Source organism: Crocuta crocuta, unplaced genomic scaffold (genome assembly GCF_008692635.1).
Source record: "Crocuta crocuta isolate KB4526 unplaced genomic scaffold, BGI_CrCroc_1.0 scaffold866, whole genome shotgun sequence".
Lineage (NCBI taxonomy): Eukaryota > Metazoa > Chordata > Mammalia > Carnivora > Hyaenidae > Crocuta > Crocuta crocuta.
The window spans coordinates 357,437-378,175 of NW_027531900.1; the positions used below are offsets into that span (position 1 = coordinate 357,437).

Here is a 20,739-nt window from a genome sequence, read left to right on the forward strand (position 1 = left end):
GATACATGGGGTGCCTGAGTGGCTCAGTCTGTTAAGCGTCTGACTCTTGATTTCGGTTCAGGTCATGATTTCATGATCCTGAGATCAAGCTCTGCATAGGGCTCCGTGCCGAATGTAAAGCCTGCTTGAGATTTTCTCCCTTTTTCTGTGCCCCTCCACCACTGGATCATGCGTGTGCTCTCACTCGCTCTCTCAAAAAAATAAACTAGAAAAACAAAAAACAAAAACAAACAAAACCATTGTGCTAAATAAGTTAGAAAAAAGGCATATACCATATGATCTCACTTATATGTAGAATCCCCGAAAGTCAAAAACATGAAAAAATGACCAGGCTCAAAGATTATAGAAATCCAGTTCATGGTTGCCAGAGACAAGGTGCTGGGGATGTGTGTACAAAACTGGTGAAGGGAGTCAAAAGGTACAAAATTTTAGTTTTAAATTAGTTAGGGAAATCTAATGTATAGCATGGTGACTATAGTTAATATTTAATTGCTCATTTCAAAGGAGCTAAGTGGTTAAATCTTAAAAGTTTTTATTAAAAAAAATTTGTGTGGTGACTAGCTGGTTCAGGTGGTGGAGCTTGTGACTCTTTTTTTTTTTTTTTTTTTTTTTNAGTTTGAGAGCCAGAGCATGAGTATGGGAGAGGCAGGGAGGAAGAGAGAGGGAGAGAGAGAGGGAGGGAGGGAGAGACAGACCCAAACAGGCTCTTTGCTGTCAGCGCAGATACCATCATAGGGTTCAGTCCCACGAACCATTAGATCATGACCTGAGCCAACATCAAGAGTTGGACCCTTGGGGCGTCTGGGTGGCTAAGTCGGTTAAGTGTCCAACTTCAGCTTGGGTTGTTATCTCACAGTTTGTGGGTTCAAGCCCTGCAGCGGCCTCTGTGCTGATAGCTCAGAGCCTGGAGCCTGCTTCAGATTCACAGTCTCCTTCTCTCTCTGCCCCTCCACTGTTCACATTCTGTGTTTCTCTCTCAAAAGTAAATAAACATTAAAAAAAAAAAAAGTTGGACGCTTAACCGACTGAGCCACGCAAGCATACAACTTTTGATCTTGGGGTTGTAAGTTTAAGCTCCATGTTGGGTACAGAGATCACTTAAAAATAAAATCTTTAAAGAAAACATCATGAGTATTATGAGTATATACATTATGTATTATACATTATGAGTATGTATCACTACTAATTGTAGTGAGCGTTTTGCAGTATATACAAATATTAAGTCATTATGTTATACAACTAAAAATATATTCTATGTCAGTTATACTTCAATAAAAACACAAAGAATATAATCCCATATCATAGGCTCCAAAGAAAATGTATCTAATATGAGGACATTCAAACCGACATGAAAGAAAACATCAAAATCTGATGTAGTGTGTTTTATTAGGAGTATATAAATTTTGCAGTTAATGGGACCTTTTCCTGAATGTGTTTACCCACAATTCTTAAATTGTACCGAAGACTGAGAACTACAGAGTCAAATTGGATGAACCTTGGTAGAAAGTAATGTGTTGCAGAGACCCAGGCAGGGACTTTGAGGTAAGGTTGGTGTGTAAGATCCTTTCCTTCATCTAACTACTAGGAGGATTGCCCTAGTTAGCGCTCCAACAGGCAGGAGAGAGATGGGGAAACAGGGTGTTGAAGTCAGCTTTCCAGTGACTGAACAGAATCCACAATATGCCAAAAATATATAAATAAATAAGGACGGACTCGTAAATCACAGGCTTTATGGTGAGGTAAGGTTTATTTGCCTTTCCTAATGGGTGAATGGCCAAAATCCAACACACACCCACACATACTCAGACAAAAGACAAGATGTACCTCTGAGGTTTTTAAAAATTTTTTAGAACAGGTCAAATGAGTTGTAATTCACATATCAAATAATTCATCCATTTAAAATATACAGTAAATTTTAGTATATTCAGAGTTGTACAACCATCACCACATCAATTTTAGAACATTTTTATCACCTCAAAAGGAAACCCCTTACTTTTTATCCCTCAGTCCCTTTTCTCCTGCCCAGACCAACACAACAGCTAATCTGTTTTCTGTCTTTATGGGTTTATGTATTTTGGACAGTTCGTTTAAGTGGAATCATGTAGTATGTGATCTTTTTGACTGGGCTCTTTTCATTCAAGATAGTATTTTCAAGGTTTTGTTCATAGAGTAGGTATCATTACTTCATTCATTTCCTTTTTTTGACTGAATTTATTCCACTGTGTGAACATATCAAATTTTGTTACTCATTTATTAGTTGATGGGCATTTGGGCTGTTTTCACCTTTTTGTTACTGTTAATGTTGCTGTAAACATTTGTGTGTAAGCTTATAAATAGGCATATGTTTTTATTTTTCTTAGGTGTATATCTAACAATAGAATTGTTGTGTCAAATGGAATGACCAGATGATGACTAATGATGTTAGCCATTATTTCATGTACTATGTGCCCATTTGTATGTCTTTGAAGAAATGTCTATTGAGATCCTTTGCCCAGTTTTTACTTGCGTTATCTTTTTAGTTTTGAGTTGTAAGAGTGCCTTTGGAATTTATGTTTTGGATGAGAGATGGTGGTAAATGCAAACAGACAAGCAGACTACTTAAACTGTAGCTGCTCCTAACAATTTCCACTGGATCCTCAGGCAGCAAAAAAACTAAACAAAGATTATAAGCCCTCAGTATCTATTTCTCCAGCAGCTCAAAATACGGACACATCAGATAGTGCCTAGACAAATGGAGAAGTGTCAGGAAGTATCCACTCCCTGTTTTCCTCGGAAATATTAAAAATTGCTAGATCTAGTCCTCTGAACACACAGTAGTTCCAGAATAGAGCACAGATCTGGTGCCAAGTTTTTTTCATCTTCATTTAGGACTTAGACAAACATATGGTCATGAGATGAATTAACAGGAAAATGGAGATCACTTTGAAATAATTAATCCAGGAAATAAATACAAGAACATACTATATAAAACCTGTTCTATCAAATGAAGCATTTAAAGAAAATTGAGTAAGAGAAAAAGATGAGAGAAAGAAGAATAAAATGATTATAGTGCTGAGAATTATAACTGAAGTAACCAGGAGTTGAATATGGAAGACAATCTTGAGAAAAATCACCTGTAAGAGCAAGTGAAAAGAACAATCTGGAAGACCTTGAATGGTCCATATATGACTTTTGCAAAAGCAAGAATAGAAACAAGTGAAAGAGAAATGATAGGCAAGTATATAATAGGGCAAAGTTTACTAGAGTCAAGGAGAAAACCTGAATTTACAGATCAAAATACATTTTTGTAATAGGTAGCCATAAGTCTTTGTCTTCACTTCTTACTGTTTGAGGATAGATTCTTGAAGTCAAACTGCTGGTACAGAGAATATGTATATTTTAAAAAAAGGTTTTTTTCAAACATTCATTTTTGAGAGACAGAGTGTGAATGGGCTAGGGAAAGAGAGAGAGGGAGACACAGAATCTGAAGCAGGCTCCGGGCCCTGAGCTGTCCACCCAGAGCCTGACATGGGGCTCAGATTCACAAACCATGAGATTATGAACCTGAGCCAAAGTTGGACACCCAACCAACTGAGCCACTCAGGTACCCTGAGAATGTGCATATTTTAAAGAATGCATTGTCAAAATGACTTAATAGGTAAAAGTGTTATCTCATTAGTTTAATTTAGGTTTGTCTTTTTACTAGTAAAAAATTTTCATCGGGTATTCTTTCTCTTTTATTTATAAAGTCATTTCTTAATATAAATATATTGAGTTTCTGGAGCGCCTGGGTGACTCACTTGGTTGAGCGTCAGAGTTCGGCTCTTGAGTTCAGCTCAGGTCATGATATCACAGTCATGTGTTCAAGTCCCACGTGGAGCCCATGTTGGATATTCTCTCTTCCTCTCACTGCCCCTACCCCAGTCATGTGTGCTCTCTCTCTCACTATCTCTCAGAAATAAAGTTTAAAAAAATACTGAGTTTTTTTCTGTCATTATATTTGCCTTTTTTTTATCCTGTTGTTTTCTTAGAAAGTTGTTCTTCACTCAGTAATCAGTTAAATGTCTATATTTCCTGCTAATATTTTATGGTCTTAGTGTTCATTGAAATAATTCATTTGGAGTTCATTTTGGTTTTTGGTATGGAGTAAAGATCTGATTTTATTCCTTTAACTAATAACCAATATTTTCAGTGGCTTTTCTTAATTTTTCCTATTGCTTGGTGGTATTTCATTTTGCATATTTTAAAATTATTTTTGTGCCTTTATTTTATTTACATGTTTACTGTGATCTGATATATAAACTTTATTTTTAAATTTTAGAATAAGGAGAGATTATCTTCAGTTATTACTGACCTCAACATAATAATGGAGCCCACCGAATATTCAGAATTAAGTGAATTTGTGTCTAGGTAAGATACTGCAAATTTTTACTTTTTTAAGGGTTGTTTTCACTCTACATTTTTAGGTTTACCCCCTTTTTTTTTTGGTAAGTAAATATCAAAATATCTCTGAAAGCGTAACATTATTATAGCTTATATTCATATTCATATATATGGCTTATATATTAAATCTGAATTCTCATATTATTTTTTTATTCAACAAAAATTTATTATACATTACCTATGTGCTAGGCTTTAAAATGTGAGGAAGGACAGATACAATCTTTGATAACTCATGGAGGTTATAGCCTATTGGTAAAGTCATAAGTTAATTATGGAAATAAATCTAAAAATGTGGCTGCACTCAGTGCTACAGAGGAGAGTTAGGTAATGCCTGTTGAAGCATACAGCAGCAATGTGACTTCCAGGAAGAACATGGAATCATTTCCTGAAAACTGAGCTGACATCTGAATAATGTGTAGGTGTAACCTAACAAAGAGGTCCTAGACAGAGTAGTTGTGCATGGGCAGTTTGCAAAGACGGAGCATGCTGTCTGTGAGCAACTGACAGGAGCAGGGGGTGAGCTGGAGAGTGTGTTCTGAGATGAGGCCGCCAAGTATGTGAGGTCCACACCACATGGAGTTTGGTATGAGGAGCTTGATCATTGTCCTGAGACCAGCATAAAGCTACTAAGGCAGAGCTGGAAGAGTGTGTGACATCCTAGAAAGAACTATTATGGATGCCCCAGGGAGAAGGGATTGAGGGGGACAGTAGTAAGTACAGCATGGTCAGTGATTAGCCTATGAGAATATCAAGCAGGCAAATTTGTAGGTTGGACTATCATAATGGTGGCTGAGATACAGTGCTGGATGGGTTTGGATTTGGGGGATATTTAGGAAGCAGAATTAATTATTGGCTGAATGGGAGAGATCAGGAGCCCTTGACAGGAGACCGCTCCTTGATGATGGTGATTGCATTTGTTGAGATTGGGAAAGTTGAAAGAGAATCATGGCAGGTAAGATTGTGACTTCAGTTGGACATGTTGAGTGCCCGTGAAACACAGAAGTAAAAATAGGAAGTAGGCAGCTCAGAAGAGGTGTAGGCAGGAGACAGAGCCCCGGAGTTTTCTGCCAGTGGGTAGAAGTTAAAGCCTTGGACTTCAGGAGATTGACTATGGAGAAAATCGGAATGGAAGAGGGACTAGCGGTGGGCCTTCTGGTGGAGAGACGGTCTTGCCAGAGGGATTGGACAGGGAACCCCACCAGTTGGGGTGGCCGCTCTTCTCGCACATCATTGAAGATACTCTTTAGTCTCCTCTGGATCACATAGGTCCTGAGAAGAAGTCTGCTGTAAGGGTTAATTTTGGGGCAGGAGCTGCCTTCAAACCTCTCTCTTAATTTTCTTTTTCCCCAGTTTGACAGTGTTATTTCTAGGGTGTGTTAGTGTGAAAATTCCATCCACAACTTTTCAAATCTTCAGTCCTGTTTTCTGTTCTCCTGCAGTGCTAATTGCACATATATTAGTCCTTTTGGCATATCATCTCAGGGATTGGATGCTTTATTCTATGTCTTTTACTCTTTGTTTTTTCTTTAAATTTCAGTTTGGATACTTTCTGTTACCCTATCTTCAAGTTCACAGATTCTTTCCTCAGGTGAAGTCCCTCCTACCAGTGAGCCCTTTGAAGGAATTCTTCACTTGTAATGTCATGTTTTTTACCTCTAGCATTTTCATTTGATCCTTAATTTCTCTCTACCAAAAGTTCCCATTTGTTAATGCATTTGTACAGCTTTTTCCACTACATCTTTTAATTTATTAATATGGCTATTTTTCTCTTTGGTGTTTTATTTTGGAAGTTTTCTTTTTTTTTTTTATTTATTTATTTATTTATTTTTTTAAATTTTTTTNCCGAGCTGGCAGTCAGCACAGAGCCCGACGCGGGGCTCGAACCCACGAACCGCGAGATCATGACCCAAGCGAAAGTCGGACGCTTAACCGACTAAGCCACCCAGGCACTCCATTTTGGAAGTTTTCATATATATATATAGACATATATATATACAGATATATATATAGAAATAATAGAATAATTAACCTGCAGCTACACATTAGGCATGAACAATTATCAATATTTTGCTAATCTTATTTCATCTGTTATTTCATATCTAAAAAAATGTTTTTTTAACATTTATCCATTTCTGAGGGGGATGGGCTGAGAGAGTGGGAGACACAGAATCCAAAACAGGCTCCAGGCTCCGAGCTGTCAGCACAGAGCCTGACGCGGGGCTCAAACTCATGGACTACAAGATCATGACCTGAGCTGAAGTCAGACACTCAACTGGCTGAGCTACCCAGGTGCCCCATTACACATATTTTTAAAGCTTTAATTTTGAAATAATTGTAATTCACAGGAAGTTGTAAAAAAAACCAAACAGTATCCAAGGAAATTCTACATACCCTTCATCCAGCCTCTGACAATGATAGTGTGACAGAGTATACTCTCACATCCAGCAAATTGACATTAGTAAAACTCACAGAACTTTTTTAGATTTTTTTGAATGATTATTTAGTTTTGAGAGAGAAAGAGCAAGCATGGGGAAGGAACAGAGAGAGGGAGACACAGAATCTGAAACAGGCTCTGGGCTCTGAGCGGTCAACACAGAGCCCGACGTGGGGCTCTAACCCACGGGCTATAAGATCAAGACCTAAGCTGAAGTTGGCCGCTCAAGTGACTGAGCCAGCTAGGTGCCCCATCAGATTTTATCAGTTTTACAATAACTTTGTGTTTGTGTATGTTCCATGCAATTTTATCATCTCTGTAGCTTTATGAAACTACCACTACATTTAAGATTCAAGACTTTTTCATATATCTTTATACTAGCTTTTATCCCCCTCATTTTTCTTATTGTGATAAAATACATATACCATAAAACTTACCTTCTTAATTATTTTAAGGGTTCAGTTTAGTAGTATTAAATACATTCATGATGTATTTAATTTAAGTACACCACCATCTTATTTTTAAAATGTTTTTAATATGTATTTTTTGAGAGAAAGAGGGAGAGAGAGACAGAGTGTGAGTTGGGGAGGGACAGAGAGAGTGGGAGACACAAAGCAGGCTCCAGGCTGCAAGCTGTCAGCACAAAGCCCGCTCAGAGCCCAACTTGGGGCTCGAACTCACAACCTGTGAGATCATGACCCGAGCCTGAAGTCGGACGCTTAACCAACTAACTGAGCCATCTAGGTGCCCCATCTATCTTTTTTTTAATGTTTATTTTAAGAGAGAGAGAGAGAGAAAACAACAGAGGGGGAGTGGCAGATAAAGAGGGAGAGAGAGAATCCTAAGCAGTCTCCACACTGTCAGCACAGAGCCGGACTTGGAGTTCAAACCCATGAACCGGGAGATTGTAACCTGAGCGGAAATCAAGAGTCAGAAGCTGAACCTACTGAGCCCCCGGGCACCCCATCACCATCTGTCGTCATGACACTTTACATGTTTTAAATCTGAAACTCTGTGTATTAAACAGTAACTTCCCATCTTTCCTTCCATTTTTATTTCTGTCTCTGTGATTTTTAATCATGGTTATTTTAATGTCTCTGTCTCATAGTGTCAACATCTGTATCATCTTGGAGCCTGATTCTGGGGTCTTTTTTCCTGAATTTTTGTATGTCATTTTTTTTTTTCTTTTTTTAGTGATTCGTTATGGAAACACAGTAGAGACTGAAGCAAATAGCATTTATGCTCAGAAGTGGGCACATGTCTTTTATCGTGCTGCTAGTGGGGTCAACTCAGAGCCATCAGCAGTTGAGCTGGTTTGGGATTTTTACTGTTTTCATCATCTTCAGCAGCTTCAAATCACCACATTACCACAGGTGTCAGATTCTTCCATCTGTGAATTCAAATTCAAGGTCCGTTTTTCTTAATGCTTAGAATGGGGTGTTGGGAGCTGGAGGGTTCTTCTTTTTTTCTTTTTTTTTTTTCAATGTTTTATTTATTTCTAGGAGAGAGACAGCATGAGCAGGGGAGGGTCAGAGAGAGAGGGAGTCACAGACTCTGAAACAGGCTCCAGGCTCTGAGCTGGCAGTCAGCACAGAGCCCGACGCGGGGCTCGAACCCACGAACCGTGAGATCATGACCTAAGCGAAAGTTGGACGCTTAACCGACTAAGCCACCCAGGCGCCCCTGGAGGGTTCTTTGTGTTCCAGATCCACTCGGCTTTCTGCCTTTCTGAGGGGAACCTTTCTCCATGTGCTTGATGGTCCCCCAGCAGTAGTTGTTGATGCTTATTACTCAGTGCCAGGCTAATGGGGGGAACAAAGGGAGTTCTGCTTTCACGGCCCACCCTCACAGTTGGGCGGCCCTCTGTACCTGCGCCTCAGGGGCTGCGCTCCCCGGTGTCCCTGCGTCTCCTTCCCAGTTGAGCCAAAGCCAGCCCGGGTCTGGGACGGGACTTCCATGTTCCTCCTGCAGGGTCAGTGTAGGATCCTGGGCCCGGTGGGTTTCCTGCCCGACCCATGGAATGGGTTTTTTGCCACTGCCTCTCTTCCTGAAGCAATGGATCTTTGTCTTGGTAACAATAGTGTTTTCTGTCCTTCTTCCAAAGTCATATGGATTTGAATGCTCCTTCCTTGGAAGCAAGACATTTTTTTTTTCCATTGCTTTATTGCCTTTTTTTCAGCATTTCAGGGTGTTTGGTTCCCATCAAAGAAGAGTTCTGGCTTCATTTTGTGCCCCAGCAGTGCCTGTCAGAAACAGGAAGCTCTGGCATGACCCTGGTTTTCCTGGTGGTGTCTCTGTGTCTGGGGCTACAACCTGTTCCAAAATGACACTGTATCCCATATTTGTTTTTAAGAGTTTGTCAAAATTTGGGGCACCTGGTTGACTCAGTTGGTTGAGCATCCAGCTGTTGATTTCAGCCCAGGTCATGTTCTCGCAGTTCATGATTTCAAGCCCCACATTGAGCTCTGTGCTGATGGTGTAGAGCCTGCTTTGGATTCTCTCTCTCTGCCCTTCCTCTGCATGCACATGCATTCTCTCTCTTTCCCTCTCTTTTTCTATATATAAAAATGTTTTTTTAAAAAACCAAAAAACTTAGCAACAAAAAAAAAGAATTTGTCAAAATTTTACTGATTTCTTGTTACCCACTTTAATGGGGGCTGCTTTCCTCCCCTAAATTGACCCAAGAGTGAACAGTTTGTGTCATATCTTTTCATTGAGGAAGAAAAACTTAGTGGTTGCCTTGTGGCTTTGGGTCTCTAATGAACTCAAGAAATGTCATGATTTTATAGATTATCCAGATTTGCTTGATGTTATGTGCGAATGGTCTTCCCTGCAGCTTTTTACATCCTGAGTAGAATCAGAGCTCTTTCCATTATTTTCTCTGACTCTCATTCCAGAATTTGGGACATGCTCTCTGTTCATCTTCTGCATCTATCTTATCCTTTCTTTATTCTTTCTATTTCTATGTATCTTTGTGCTTGTTCCTGATTATTCCCTAGATCTTGAATATTTCAGTTCAGTAACTATTTCTTCATTTTCTAATTAATCTGCTTTTAAACCCCCCTCCACTGAATTTTCAATTTCATGGACAGTACTTACCATTTGTAAAAGTTCTATGTGTATTTTGAAATTTTCCTATCTTTTTAAAAATAAAGACTTTAGGGACATTTGGGTGCTCAGTTGGTTAAATGTCCAGCTCTTGATTTCGGCTCAGGTCATGATCTCACAGTTCTTGAGTTCAAGCCCTGCATCCAACTCTGTGTTGACAGTGTGGAGTCTGCTTAGGATTCTCTCCCTCTGCCTCTCATGCTCTGCCAGCATGAGCACACATGTTTTCTTCATATATATATATACATATACTTATATATATGTATGTATCTACTTATATGTATGTACTTATATACATGTATGTGTATACATGTGTATATGTATATATATATGTATATAAAAGTATATATATATTTAAAGTTTGTTTATTTTGAGAGAGAGAAAGTGTGAGTGGGGCAGGGGTAGAGGGAGAGGGAGAGAGAGAATGAGAATCCCAAGCAGGCTCTGCATGGTCAGTGCAAAGCCCAATGTGGGGCTCAAACTCATGAACGGCGAGATCATGACCTGAACTGAAGTCAGATTCTTAACAGACTGAGCCACCCAGCCGCCCCTTTGTTTTAGTTTATATGAATCAGCCTAGGGGTGCCTGAGTGGCTTAGTTAGTTGAGCATTTGATTCTTGGCTTTGGACTCAGGTTATGCTCTCAGTGGCTTGGGATCAATCCCCATGTAGGGCCCTATGTGCTCAGTGCAGAACCTGCTTGGGCTTTTCTTTCTCTCTCTCTCTCTCTCTCTCTCTCTCTCTCAAAATAAGTAAACAAACATTAAAAACAAAAAAACAACAACAAAAAAAGGAAATAGCCAAGATGCTTTTCCAGAGGTTTGTGCCATTTTGCATTCGTACCGGCAGTGTATGAGAGTTCTGGTTGCTCTGTGTGCTCTCCAGCATGTGCTATTTTAGTATATTTGATTTTAGCCATTCTAGTGAGAGTGTAGTGTATCTCATTTATATTGTGAGCATCTTTACATGTGCTTAATTGCTGTCTGTTCATCCTCTTTGGTGAAGTTTATGTTCATGTCTTCCACTCATGGAGTCATTGGGTTGTTTCTTTACTGTTTTGAGAGTTCTTTATGTATTCTCCGTACAAGCCCTTTGTCATATATACAATTTTCAAATATTTTCTCCCATTCTGTAATTTATCTTTCTTGTTTGAAGATTTATTTATAAGTACTCTCTACAACCAACGCTCGAACTCACAATCCCCAAGATCAAGAGTCACATGCTCTTCTGAGCCAGCCAGATGCTTCTTGTCTTTTCATTTTCTTAACAATATCTTTCAAAGAGCAAAAATTTTTTAAGAAGACAAGTAATCTTTTTTCTTTTATATGTTTTTGATGTGATGTCTGTGATTTTTGCTTAACCTCAAGTCATGAAGATTTTCTTCAAAATTAAAAAAATTATACTTTTACCTTTTACGTTTAGATCTATGAATCATTTACACTTAATGTAATCATTGATTTTTTTTTTTTTTTTTTTTTTAACTGAGGTTTATCCAGCTAGTTGTTTTTCTCTGTTTGGTTGTTTTGTTCTTCTTTTCGTGCATTTTCTGGATGATTTGAATATTTTTAATTTTTTTTTATTAAGTAAACTCTACCCCTAATGTGGGGCTCAAACTCATGACCCCAAGATCAAGGGTCACATGATCTATTGACTGAACCAGTCAGGCACCCCTATTTAAATATATTAAAAAATGTTTTATTGTAATTTGATTTTTTGCTATCTTTCTTACATATTACATAAATAACATAAATATATATATTTCTCCTTTGCCTCTTGGCCTCCAGGTACATGAGTGTAAAAGTTTTTTGCATTGTCTCACATGTCCCTGAGACTCTGTTAACATTTTTCAGTTTTTCCTTCTGTGTTAATCAGATTGGATGGTTTCTGTGAGCTTACTACCAAGATGATATTGAACAGCTCCTTCAGCACTGAAATCCCGCGTGTTCTTCCTTTATAGTCACACCCTTCCCCCACCCTTCACCCCCTGGCAAAACCTGCTCTGATCATCACTAGGGTTTTGCCTCTTACAAAATGTGACATAAATGAAATTCCATAGAGACTGGCCTCTTCGCTAAAGTAATCTCTGAACTGAGATTCATCCATTTTTTCATTTAAAACAATTTTTTAATTTTTTTTTTTTTAATTTTTGAGAGAGAGAGAGAGGACAGAGACAGAGAGTGAGTGGGAGGGGGCAGAGAGTGAGACACAGAATCCAAAGCAGGCTCCAGGCCCTGAGCTGTCAGCACAGAGCCTGATGCAGGACTCAAACTCATGAACGCTGAGATGATGACCTGAGCTAAAGTCAGACGCTCAACCGACTGAGCCACCCAGGCGTCCCTGTTATTTCATTTCTTGAGTAGTATTCCATGTACAGGCACTAGCGTGTTTACCCTTTCACCCATTGGAGAACATTTGGGTGATTTCCAGGTTTTGGTGATTATGAGTAGAGCTGCTGTAAACATTGATTAGAGGTTTTTGTGTGATGTAAGTTTTTTCTCCAGGATAGATAACCAGAAAGGAGTTGCTGGGTCATGTGATTACAGTATGTTTAAATTTTAAACTGGCACAATCTTTTCCAGGGTGACCATACCATGTTGCATTCCCACCTGCAATATGTGAGAGTAACTGATAATATTTTAGTGAACAATTAACGTCTGATATCCATCTGATTTTAGACCTAATAAAACTTTAGAATTTTTATCCTAGATTTCTCTTTATGTTTTGCTTTGTCCTTAAGAAAAAGACATTTGGAGTTATTTTATTTTTCTGACTATTCTAGTTCAGATTGAAATGTGTCATGCCAACATTTTGTAAAAGAAATCCATAACATCTGTTTAACATTTAGTGAAGTTTGGACCATGCCTGGGAAAAATAGATAAATTACAGTCACTCTTACAACTGTAAGAGCCAACGGGGCACAGTGTCATTCTTTGTGTAATGGAAGAGTGTATGTTGTAATGAAATGTCCTTCGTGGAGACGCGAATCAGGGTGAAGTATTGTGATTTAGTCTATTTTCTCATAAAGTTCTGTGTTAAATTAGTGTTGTGGGTCAAGCTCTCTTTCCCCCCCATCTCTGAGTGTGTCTAGTGTCTGTAGTGTGTGTGTGTTTGAACCTGGCCTGTTGCATTTTTAAGATTTTTTTGTTTCTTAGCTCCCTTCCTTGTCACATGATTAAGAGCTTAGTTTTTCTCCCTTGTTTGATGGAGATTAAAATATGTCACTTTGGCCTGTAAACTCTAATGAAGGAACTGCTGCTCTTTATTTAGGCCTGTATTCTTCAGAGAGTAATTTGTTCTCTCAGATGTTAATAAGGTATTAGTAACAGATACCAGAGTAAGATTTAACACTTAATCTCCAGTGTTCCCTGTAGAATAGATGCTTATGTAACTGTGTTAATGCATCTGTTCTTTTATTTTCTTCATTTTCTATGTCTGTTTTTCTGTTCCTCGGTTCCCATTTTCTGATTTCTTTTTGGATTAAATATTTTTTACTGTTCCATTTTAATTTTATCTGTTGACTCTGGGTATATCTGGGTTTTGGGATTTTTTTGTTACTTAATTACTGGCTGCTCTAGGGATTGCAGCATTCATTATCTAACTTTCAGCGCTCACGTTAGATTTAGTACTTTACCACTGCAAGTATAATATGGAAGCCTTATAACCAGATACATTTCTTTCCTCCATGCTCCGCATTGTGGTTTTCACAGAAATTATGTTCATATATATGTATGTACTGATGACGCCATCAGCTAGTGTTAAGATTTTTTCCCTTTGATCACCATACGTAATTTAAAGAACTTAAGAGAAGACAAATACTTTTGTTGTATTTACCCAGATTTCCACCATTTCTGCTGCTTCTCCTGGTGGAAACTTTTTAGAACACATTACATGTATTATGGCTTAGTTCTCTTAAATACTTGGTGTACGTTTTTGAGAATAGTGATAGTTCCTTATACATTCATAGCACAGTAATTGACTTCATAAGCTGACTTTGGTGTAATACTTTTATCTAATTTGCCACCCGTATTTCCATTTGTTATTTGATCGTTATAATGATGGCATCTAATGACATATAATGATGTCCTTCTGTGCATTTGCTTTTCCCATGTGTTACCTGATCCAGTCTAGTGTCAAGTATTACATGTAATTTTCATGACTTTATGGATTCCCTTTAATTTGAAACAATTCCAGAGCCTTTCTTTGCGTTTTATTACTTTGCCAACTTGACAGAATACAGGTTTCTATCTTTCCTACTCCCCAGTAGAACATTCCTTATTTTGTCTTTGAACTTTATTCACAATCAGTTGCTGTTCTGAAGCAAAATACCATACAAGTGATATATTGTCCTTCTCAGTTCTCTGCCCATGGAGGTGGCAGTAATTTTGATTCAGTCATGCTGTCACCTTACTCTCCACTGTATGGTCCGTGGTTTGGTTTTTGTTTTTTCTGGTTGTTGTTTGTTTGTTTTGCCCTCTCTTGAAATAATAGGCAGTCTGCAAGAGGACACTATGACCATACAGATACTAGTCTGTGAGGGGACACTATGACCACGCAGATACTCCTCATCATTAAGTTTTCTGTTAGATTTAGCATCCCTTGGTGATTCTTGTATGATCACTCTGTGTTGTGATGGTTGCAGAATGATGATGTTTCAACTCTGGCTCTTCGACTTACCTCAATAGAAATTAGGCCTTATGCTTCAAAAATAGATCTCCTGGGGGCACCTGGGGGCCTCAGTTGGCTCAGCATCTGACTCTTGATTTCAGTTCAGGTCATGAACTCATGATTCATGAGACTGAGCCCCATATTGGACTCTGCTGACAGCGTGAAGCCTGGGATTCTCTCTCTTCCTTTCTCTTTGTCTCTACCCTACTCATGTTCTCTCTGTCTCTCTCAAAATAAATAAATGAACCTAAAAGAAAAAAAAAAAGATAGATTTCCTTTCTCCCCCATACATGTGTGTTTATGTGTACATATCTATTTATTACAGTATGGTTTCATTCTTAGCTATTTTTAATATTTATAATTCCTTACTCTATTTTGGTGTGCAAATTGCCTTACACTTGACCAGTGGTAACTTCTTCAAGCTGGTTCCTGAATCCATGTGATATTCCCTCATTATATTTTTGAGCACTTCCTTCTGTTCTGGCATTAAAAGATTTTCCAGGCTCAAATTTTACCTCTTCTGCCCCAGTATGTAAATTTAAAAATAAGTAAATAAATGTGTGTGTATCAAATGCATATTATGTACTTTGTGATGGATTAGTCTCTAAGAATACAATGATGAACAAGATCATAGTTTCTGATTTCATGAAGCTGACAACTTGGTGAAGGAGCAAAGTCCATACTGGCTGGTACGTGTTGGTGTAAGTGCCGTGGGACCGATAGTGCACACCTGCTACGTGGCAAGACTGCTCTGTGTGCTGAGTATGTAGCAGTGTGCAGACAGAACCCGTCTGCCCACCGACAGTAAATAAAACTAACATGAAAAGTAGATAATACACCAGAGAGAGAGTTGTGGTCCAGGGAAAAATACACTAGGATGGGAGATGGTGAAGGTGCAGGGTGAGGGAGCAGTACCTAAAGTAAATAGCATGTTCAGGAGGGTCTTGGTGACAGGGTGACACGCAAGTAGGTTGGGGGCCTTGCCAAATGGCATCCAGTTGTTATCAATTGCAGGTGCTCTACAAATGTACCACATTTTGTCTTGTGTTATAGTCACTCAGATGCAGGGTAAATTATAAACATAACGGCAGTATATGTTCATATAACATATTTCATTGGCTTTTTCCTTGAACTAATGACTAAAGCCATTGAATCAGGAAAGATACTTCATCGCTGTAGAACTTTTTATGTATCTTCAAAATGAAGAAATTGGACAAAATTATTTGCAAGCCTTTGCCCCATTCCCAAAGTTTATATGTTTATGTATCAAAGAATAAACATATTTCTAAGAAATAGTGGAACTTATGGAGTACAGTGAGAGAGCTATGAGAAAAACATACGTGACTTAGGTCTCCTTTACAACTTGGAGTGATTGTCACTGTTTGGGAAATGCCTCTCAGCAAAACCAGATATACGAAACACTGTTCCCAGGGGCCACCCACTCTCCGTGGAATTACTTCATCTTACAGATTGCTTATTGTCTGGTATTACTTGTGGCACAGATTCCTAAACTCCTTCGGTAAGTGTTCGTGCCCAGCACTGTTTACAATGTACTCCTGATCTAGTTACAAGAATTCTCCAAGAATGGATTCTGTGTGTCAGAGGCTAGCTTGCCTTTTTTTTTTTTTTTTTTTTAAGGGCACTCCTTTTGGGGAAAATAAAAGCACAGAAAATCATAAAAAAGCCATAACTGGAAGGGATTTGGACAGGCACCCTGAGTGAACATACACACATGCTCTTTTTTCACATCTCTGAGAGCATTTCCCAAGAATCCCTATTCAGTTAATCCCTGAAGCCCTCATAGAGTTATCATGACAAGTTCTAATAAACTCACTAAGACTAGATTCAGAGTGGCTTCAGAGTGCGGTTTGCCCAATGATCATGAGCTGTCCTATACTGGCCACCTTCATAGAAATAGCACTATAATATAACTACAGCTGCCATGAAGACTAAATTGGTGAGGTCTCTCTGAGAAGCAGTGCCAGTGAGTTATCACTTTGTACAGGACCATCTATGTGAATGACTAAGAATGGAGCAGATGAACCTCACCGCTGCTGCTTGTATATTTTAGGGTAGTTCTTTTGCTGTGTACAGGAACCAGCAGCTTATATTTGATATATACATCTGTGCTTATATGGACTGCATGGCTAATTTTTAAAAGTTAAGAATAAATGCATTGGAACCTATTTTAATAGGTTTTATTATTATTTGAGTATTGTAAGGCCAACAGATTGGGAGATGGTCGCCAATGAAATGATAGTTTGTTAGAGTTCCCAACAAGAGGGGCACACCATGTCACTGGGGGCCACGGGGAAAAGCACTGGAGGGGCGGAGGGAGAGTGCGATTGTGTGGTTTTTGAAGGAAAGAATGGGTGAGGCAGGGTGAGTAGGCTTAGGCTTGACTAGTTTGAATAACTTCAGGATGCTCTGGAGCATAGAGGTTGTCCCTGGTTGTGTGATACCTGGGTAATTAGGGCAGGTGGATAGCAGCCAGAGTTCTGAGAGCTTGATAAAGGATGTGGGTGGGATGTGGGCCTTGGACTGGTTGGATCACGTTTGAAAAGCCTGCTCACAAGCAAGTTGTTTACTGTCTTTAGGAATTTGCTAACTTGAGAGGGACAGTTCCTCCAGTGTCACCAAGGCCCCAGATGTTAAAGTGTCAGAATACAGAAACCAGATGGTCAGTTCAGAGAGCCCTCTTTGAGTCCTTTTAAAATCCAATATGTAGATGTCAGTGAAACTAGCAAAGTAAGTACCTTTGACAATTTTATCCTCCATTAAAGAGAAAGAAAACTGACCAAAAGTGTGGGAATCATATTTTTGAGAACTTTAGAAATGAGCTAAAGAAGTCTTGAAGCAGTCTAGGGAGCATTTATTTAGGAAAAACAGCAGAATCTTGATAAGTAGCTTCTTAAATGCTCTGTTTCCAGTTCTCCCTTAGGAGCTCTGTGGTCACCTTGATGACTACAAGCCTATAATCACGGTGACAGCCAGCAAGCCCGGCAGCCACTGGATGGGACAGAATAGTTGAGAGTCCTTCAAAGATGCATTCTCTGTGAATTGTTCTCATTTGACCTATTAGTTTCCTCAAAGAACTCACTTGCAAGGCTGTATTTATTGGACCTGATGTAGAGCTTACCAAGTGTGAAAGCCTTTTCTCTGGGTGTATCTGTTGAAGATATTTTGAAACAGTTTCTAAACATTGTGACTGCCTGAGATGGTGCCTCACACTTGGGGGAACTAATAAGTTAACTAAATACCTTAGAAGGGAAAGCTAGAGAATAGGATCACTATAAGGACTTAGAAAAGCTCTGATATATTCCTGAGACTCTAGAAGGTCCATGTGTTGGGTTGTGTGCATGCTGAAGGTGATACTTATACTCAGGAAAGACCTGAGACGCACTGACTGCTGTTCTCACTGGATGCCCTGACTATTTTTCTCGTTGCCGGCTGATTGTATCATGAGGTTCTACAAAAGCAGCGGGTGAAGACTGATGAGGGTTATCATTTGCCTTGCCAAGATTGGAGGCGTGCCCCAACACACACGAAGAGCCCCTTGGCAAAGACTGGGAGACACATGGTTCTCCATGTTTAAGTGAATCTCTATCAAATACCACCTAACTGAGCAGATTCGAGGAGCCACACGGCAGAGTATAGACTACAGATTTTTTCAGAAAAGTCAGTAAGTAAACAAAAAGAACAAAAAGCACAACAAGCCTTGGACAGGGATGGAATCTGATTTCAAGAATTATCACACTATATTGTTTAAAATATTCAGTTTTCAGGGTGTCTGGGTGATTCAGTTGACTTAAGGTCCGACTTCAGCTCAGGTCATCATCTCACGGTTTGTGGGTTTAAGTCCCTGTTCAGGTTCTGTGCTGACAGCTCAGAGCCTGGAGCTGCTTGGGATTCTCTGTCTCTCCCTGCCGTGCCCCGTCCCTCCCCTGCTCATGCTCTGTCTCTCAAAAATAAATAAAATGTTAAAAAAATTAAAAAATAAAAGATTCCGTTTTCAACAAAAATTACAAGACATGCAAAACAAAAAACAAAACAAGAAAGTATGGCTCATACACAGAGGAAAAGAGCAACTGATCAATAAAAACCACCCCTGAGGAAGCCCAGACATTGGACCTACTAGACAAAGGCTATAAATCAGCTATTTTAAATATGTTCAAAGAGCTGGAGGGAACTATGCCAGTGAGTTCTCTGGTAGCAAATTAATTTTCTTTATGTGAGAGTCTTTACTTTCATTCTGGAAGGAGATTTTCTGTGGATATAAAAGTTTAGTTGGGTTAGTCCTTTCCTTTTAGCTTGTGAAAAATGTAGCACCACTTGCTTTTGGCCTCTGTGGTTCTTGGTGAGAAATACACAGTCTTTATTTTTAAGTCTTTGTTTTGTTTTTAATTTTCAGAAATTTGGTTGTCATTCGTTTGGGCTTAAACATCTGTATGAATATGTAGGCATAGGGTTTTTTTTGTTACATTTGGGAATTACTCATTCCTCATTTCTTTTTTAATGTTTATTTTTTGAGAGAGAGTGAGCCAGCACAAGCGGGGAGGGGCAGGGAGTGAGGGAGACACAGAATCTAAGCAGACTCCCTGCTGTCCCCACAGAGCCTGACTCAAGCCTACAAACCATGAGATCGTGACCTGAGCATAAGTCAGATGCTCAACCTACTGAGCCACCCAGGCACCCCTCATTCCTCATTTCTTTAAATATTTTTTCAGCCCCAGGCCCTTTCCCCTGCTCTTTCTGAGACTACTGACATGAAGGTTAAGCCTTTTGTTATTATTTCATAGCTCCCTGAAGAAATCTCCCTTTCCCTCCCTCAAGTCTGTTTTCTCTGTTGGTGTAGGATAATTTCTGTTGATTTATCTTTAAGTTCACACATTCTTTCCCCTGCCGTCTATATTCCACTTGTAACTCATTTGGCAAGATTTATATTTAAGTGATTGCATTTTTCAGTCTAAATTATTCATTTGATTCTTTTTAATGTTTGAGAGAGAAAGTGCAAGCAGGGAAAAGGTAGAGAGAGAGAGAGAGAAGGAGGGAGGGAGGAGGGGAGAGAGAATCCCAAGCAGGCTCCATGCTGAGCATGGAGGCTTTTGGGCCTCAGTCTCACAATTGTGAGATCATGACCTCAGATGAAATTAAGAGTTGGGTGCTTAACCGATGGAGCCACCCAGGCACCTCCATTTAATTTTTTTTTTTTTTTAAATCTGTTATGTCTTTGTTGATACTTTCTATTTTTGCATTTCTTTCAGCAGTGTTCATGATAGCTTGTTGCAGCATTTTTATGATTGTTATGTTGGATTTTAAGAGCTGTTTATATATTCTAGGAGCCACTTATTGGGTACATGTTTTTAAAATTCCATCATGGAGTTTGTCTTTTTACTACTTTGATAGTGTCTTTTAATGCACAAAAGTTTTGTTTTTATAAAGTCTACATTATTTTTTTGTTTTGATGTTCACAATTTTACTGTCATATTTAAGAAACAATATCTAACCAAATTCAAGGTTATATATTTGCTTCTGTGCATTCTTTTGAGAGCTTTATGGTTTAGTTCTGTATTTAGTCCTTTGATTCATTTTGAGTTAATTTTTGCATATGGTGTAGAAGTAATGGTAGGGGCGCCTGGGTGGCTTAGTCGGTTAAGCGTCCGACTTTCGCTTGGGTCATGATCTCGCGGTTCGTGGGTTCGAGCCCCGCGTCGGGCTCTGTGCTGACTGCCAGCTCAGAGCCTGGAGCCTGTTTCAGTCTGTGACTCCCTCTCTCTCTGACCCTCCCCTGCTCACGCTGTCTCTCTCTCTGTCTCCTAGAAATAAATAAACATTAAAAAAAAAAAAAGAAGAAGTAATGGTGCCGCTTCATTCTTTTGCACTTGGATGTCCGCTTGTCCCTGCCCCTGTTGGAAGGGACTGTTGTTTCCCCATCGAATGGTCTTACCATCTTGTCACATGAATTGAACAGAGACCTATGGTTTTATTTCTGGACTTAATTTTAGTTCAGTTATCCCTGTGTTTGTACCTTGGCTCCTTCCGTACTGTCTGGGTTACTGTTGATTTGTAGTATATTTTGAAATAGGAAAATATGAGTCCTCCAGTTTTTT

The 20,739-nt window shown here is 39.1% G+C and overlaps 1 protein-coding gene across 2 annotated transcripts in view; it reads left to right on the forward strand.

The window, feature by feature from the left end:
- CENPP (centromere protein P) overlaps positions 1-20,739 on the forward strand; it is a 222,571-nt gene that overhangs the window by 17,311 nt on the left and 184,521 nt on the right. For both annotated transcript variants that reach the window (XM_077773966.1, XM_077773967.1), the window contains exon 3: positions 4,301-4,389. In XM_077773966.1, the coding sequence (XP_077630092.1) occupies positions 4,301-4,389 (89 nt within the window). The remainder of the gene's footprint in view (positions 1-4,300; positions 4,390-20,739) is intronic.